This window comes from Triturus cristatus, chromosome 8 (assembly GCF_964204655.1).
Source record: "Triturus cristatus chromosome 8, aTriCri1.1, whole genome shotgun sequence".
Lineage (NCBI taxonomy): Eukaryota > Metazoa > Chordata > Amphibia > Caudata > Salamandridae > Triturus > Triturus cristatus.
Genome location: NC_140591.1, coordinates 1,478,664,502 through 1,478,667,709, shown reverse-complemented (window position 1 = coordinate 1,478,667,709; position 3,208 = coordinate 1,478,664,502). Strand labels below are relative to the sequence as shown.

General features: G+C 37.7%; 1 protein-coding gene across 1 annotated transcript; it reads left to right on the top strand.

The window, feature by feature from the left end:
* Positions 1 to 1,340: 1,340 nt before the first annotated feature.
* LOC146805975 (general transcription factor II-I repeat domain-containing protein 2-like) lies at positions 1,341 to 2,303 on the top strand. Its single transcript, XM_085623835.1, has one exon. It carries the CDS (start codon positions 1,341 to 1,343, stop codon positions 2,301 to 2,303), a length of 963 nt encoding a protein of 320 aa, XP_085479961.1.
* Positions 2,304 to 3,208: the final 905 nt, after the last annotated feature.

The window sequence follows — 3,208 nt, the reverse complement described above, 5'->3', positions numbered from 1 at the left end:
TCCTCATTGAATCAACAGCCCATCTGGCATAATAATCTAATACGGATTAATAAGCGTACTTTTTACTGGAAGTCTTGGAGAACTAGAGGTCTGCTTTGGATTTCACAATTAGTACTTAACAAGACCCCTCTATCCTTTTCGGATCTTCAGACACAATTTTCCTTACCATCTTCATGTAAAGCTCAATATGATAGTTTATATCCTTCGCTCTGCCAATATCTTCTTTCTTTACCGACTACGACTTCCCCTTCCTCATGTTGCTCCAAGCTTTATCCCCTACTCTCCAGTTCCTCTTCAGCCTCTGCTCTCTATAATTGCCTGTCTCTTTCCTCTGATAGGAGCAAAACGAAAGTTGAATTGGCTTGGGAGAAAGATTTTCTCGAATGCTGGACAATCCTTCTTTGGGAAAAGCTGTGGCTCAAAATTCAGAAAACGTCCAGAACTGCTAATACTTCTCAAACCCTTTATTATATTTACCAACGCCTCTTATTTACTCCCGCAAAATTGGCCTCCTTCACTACAGATGCCTCTCCAACCTGTTGGTCATGCTCTGCCACAAATGCTGACTTACTACATATGCTTTTTTATTGCACTTCTGTTAACCGTTTTTGGCAATTAGATTGGTCTCAAATTAACAACAGTTTTAAAACAAACATTCCCTTTTCCCCCACTAATATCTTTCTAGGCTCTCTTTCACCACTCTGGCCCCAGTCGCCTTCCAATTTTAAGTAGATAGATTTGTTATTGGCGATAGCTCTTCACTTAATAACTTCTAACTGGAAACAAGCGGATAAAGTTACCTTTAGAGCATGGTGGAATGCAGTTTGCTTTCACCACAGACTTGACACCAATTTCAATGCCCGTGTCTCTGTAACTATCAAAAGAGACCTTTTATGGCTACCTATCTCTACATATTTAACTCACATCGCCTTACACAACGCCCCAGTGGTTCAAACCTCTGATGAAGTTCAGAAACCTCCATGATAATCTTGTTGTCTTTTGATTAACTTAACAAATATTTTTATTGATATTTTCTCTTATTGCAACTTGATTAACAACGTTGTCTTTTTCCATTTACAGGAATTTTTCATGTATACTGTTTTTCTTGAAGTTTATAATAGTGTTACAGTCACAATGGTTTTTCTTCCCCTTGCTACTCCCTTTCTTTTACCCTCTCCCTCCCCCCCTTTCTTAACCCTTTTTATTGCTTCATTGAATTATTTTTTATTGTTTTTCATTATCACTTCCATGTATTATATCTTATATTCTTGCTGTTATCTTGCTTTGTATTACATTGGAATTTTGATGAATAAACTTACTGTTAAAACTTAAAAAAAAGAATGGTTTTTGAAGATTTTACTGATCAAGAGGAATTTTTAACTTTGTTGCCTCTGAAAACCACAACCAGAGGATCTGATGTCCACAATGAGGTGAAAAATTATTTTGTGAAACAAAATGTCCCATTGAAAAAGTTAGTGGCGACAACCACTGATGGTGCACCCGCAATGATAGGGCGTCATTCTGGCTTCATTGCCAATTGTAAAGCAGATCCAGATTTCCCTCCGTTATTAAAATACCATTGCATTATACATCAACAGGCAATATGTGCCAAGGTAATGGGGTTTGATCATGTGATGACTCCTGTTGTTAAAATGATTTATTCAATTCGTGCAAAGGCCAAGCAGCACGGAACCTTCAAATTGTTCCCTGAAGAACTATCAGCCGAGTATGGAGACCTTTTACTGCACACTCAAATCCGATGGCTTAGCAGGGGAAAAATACTGCTAAGATTCCTTTCGCTATTGCCAGAAGTAAAAGCTTTTATGGAGTCTAGAAATGAAGATACCACACTGTTATCACACTCTCAATGGTTACTCGATTTAGCTTTTTTGACAGATGTGACAGAAAAATTAAATGTATTGAACTGCGAGTTGCAAGGCAAAAACAAGACAATAACCAACATGGTAAGTTCTGTGAAAACTTTCAAATCAAAACTTAACCTTTTCATACAGCATGTACAGAAAAGAAAGATGCACCACTTTCCCTCTGTGCTCCAAATCCGTTCAGAAAACAAAGCTGAGACTGAGCTCCTGGACATAGAAAAATACAGTAGACTCCTCATCAGGCTTAATCAAGAGTTCAGTGACAGATTTAGTGATTTTGAGCAACTGAAGACCTGTGTGATGTTCACTTCAAACCCCTTCATGGAAGTGGATGTTAGTGACATTTCAGAGAAAATTAGTGTGCTTTTGAACTTTGGCTCTGCCAACAATGGAAATGGAGATTGTCACACTTCAAAATGACATTGAATTGAAATCAAGGCAATTTGACATTAATTTCTGGAGTCTTGTGGATGCTGAAAAGTTTAAGAACATCCACACAGCTGCATTGAAACTTTTTTCCCTATTTGACTTTACCTATCTTTGTGAATCAGCATTTTCAGATATGAACTTCATAAAATCTAAGTTTTGCACACGTCTGACTGACGAACATTTAAATGACTCCATAAGAGTTGCCCTCTCAAGCTACACCCCAGATTACAAGGGATTAGTGGACACCATGCAGTGTCAAGTATCTCACTGAAATAATTTGAATGCATTTGCAATAAATACTTGTTCAATGACAGTTCCTGGTGAAATCCCAAATCAAGGTATCTGTTCCATTACGAACACCAAGAATAAAGTCGCTGCAGAGAAGAATCTGCAGCCCCCAGTTTTTTTATTAGTTGAACAAAAACAATTGAAAGTTTACTGCAGGCCTGTTTTACAAACACAAGAAAAAGTAGCTGCTGAGAAGAATCTCCAGCACCTTTCCAAATTTGTATTTGCTGCACAAGAACAAAGCAGTGTTTGCTGGAAGCCTGGTTTATTGAGAACAAGGAGAAAAGATAGCTGTAGAGAAGAGAAGAATCGTCGGCATCTTTCAAAAGTTCTTTTGTTAGTAACAGTTGTTAGAGTTGAACAAGAACAAAGCAGTGTGTACTTCAGTCCTGGGTTTCAGACACCAAGAAACAAGTAGCTGGGGAGAAGAATCTTCAGCACCTTTCCAAATGTTGACCTGGTGTATTGACATCAAGAAAAAAAGAGAGCTGAAGAGAAGAATCTTCAGCATCTTTCAAAGTTCTTTTTAGTTGAATAAGAACAAAGCAATTTGTACTGCAGTCCTGGTTTACTGACACTAATAAAAAGTAAACACTCCTAAAAAGTAA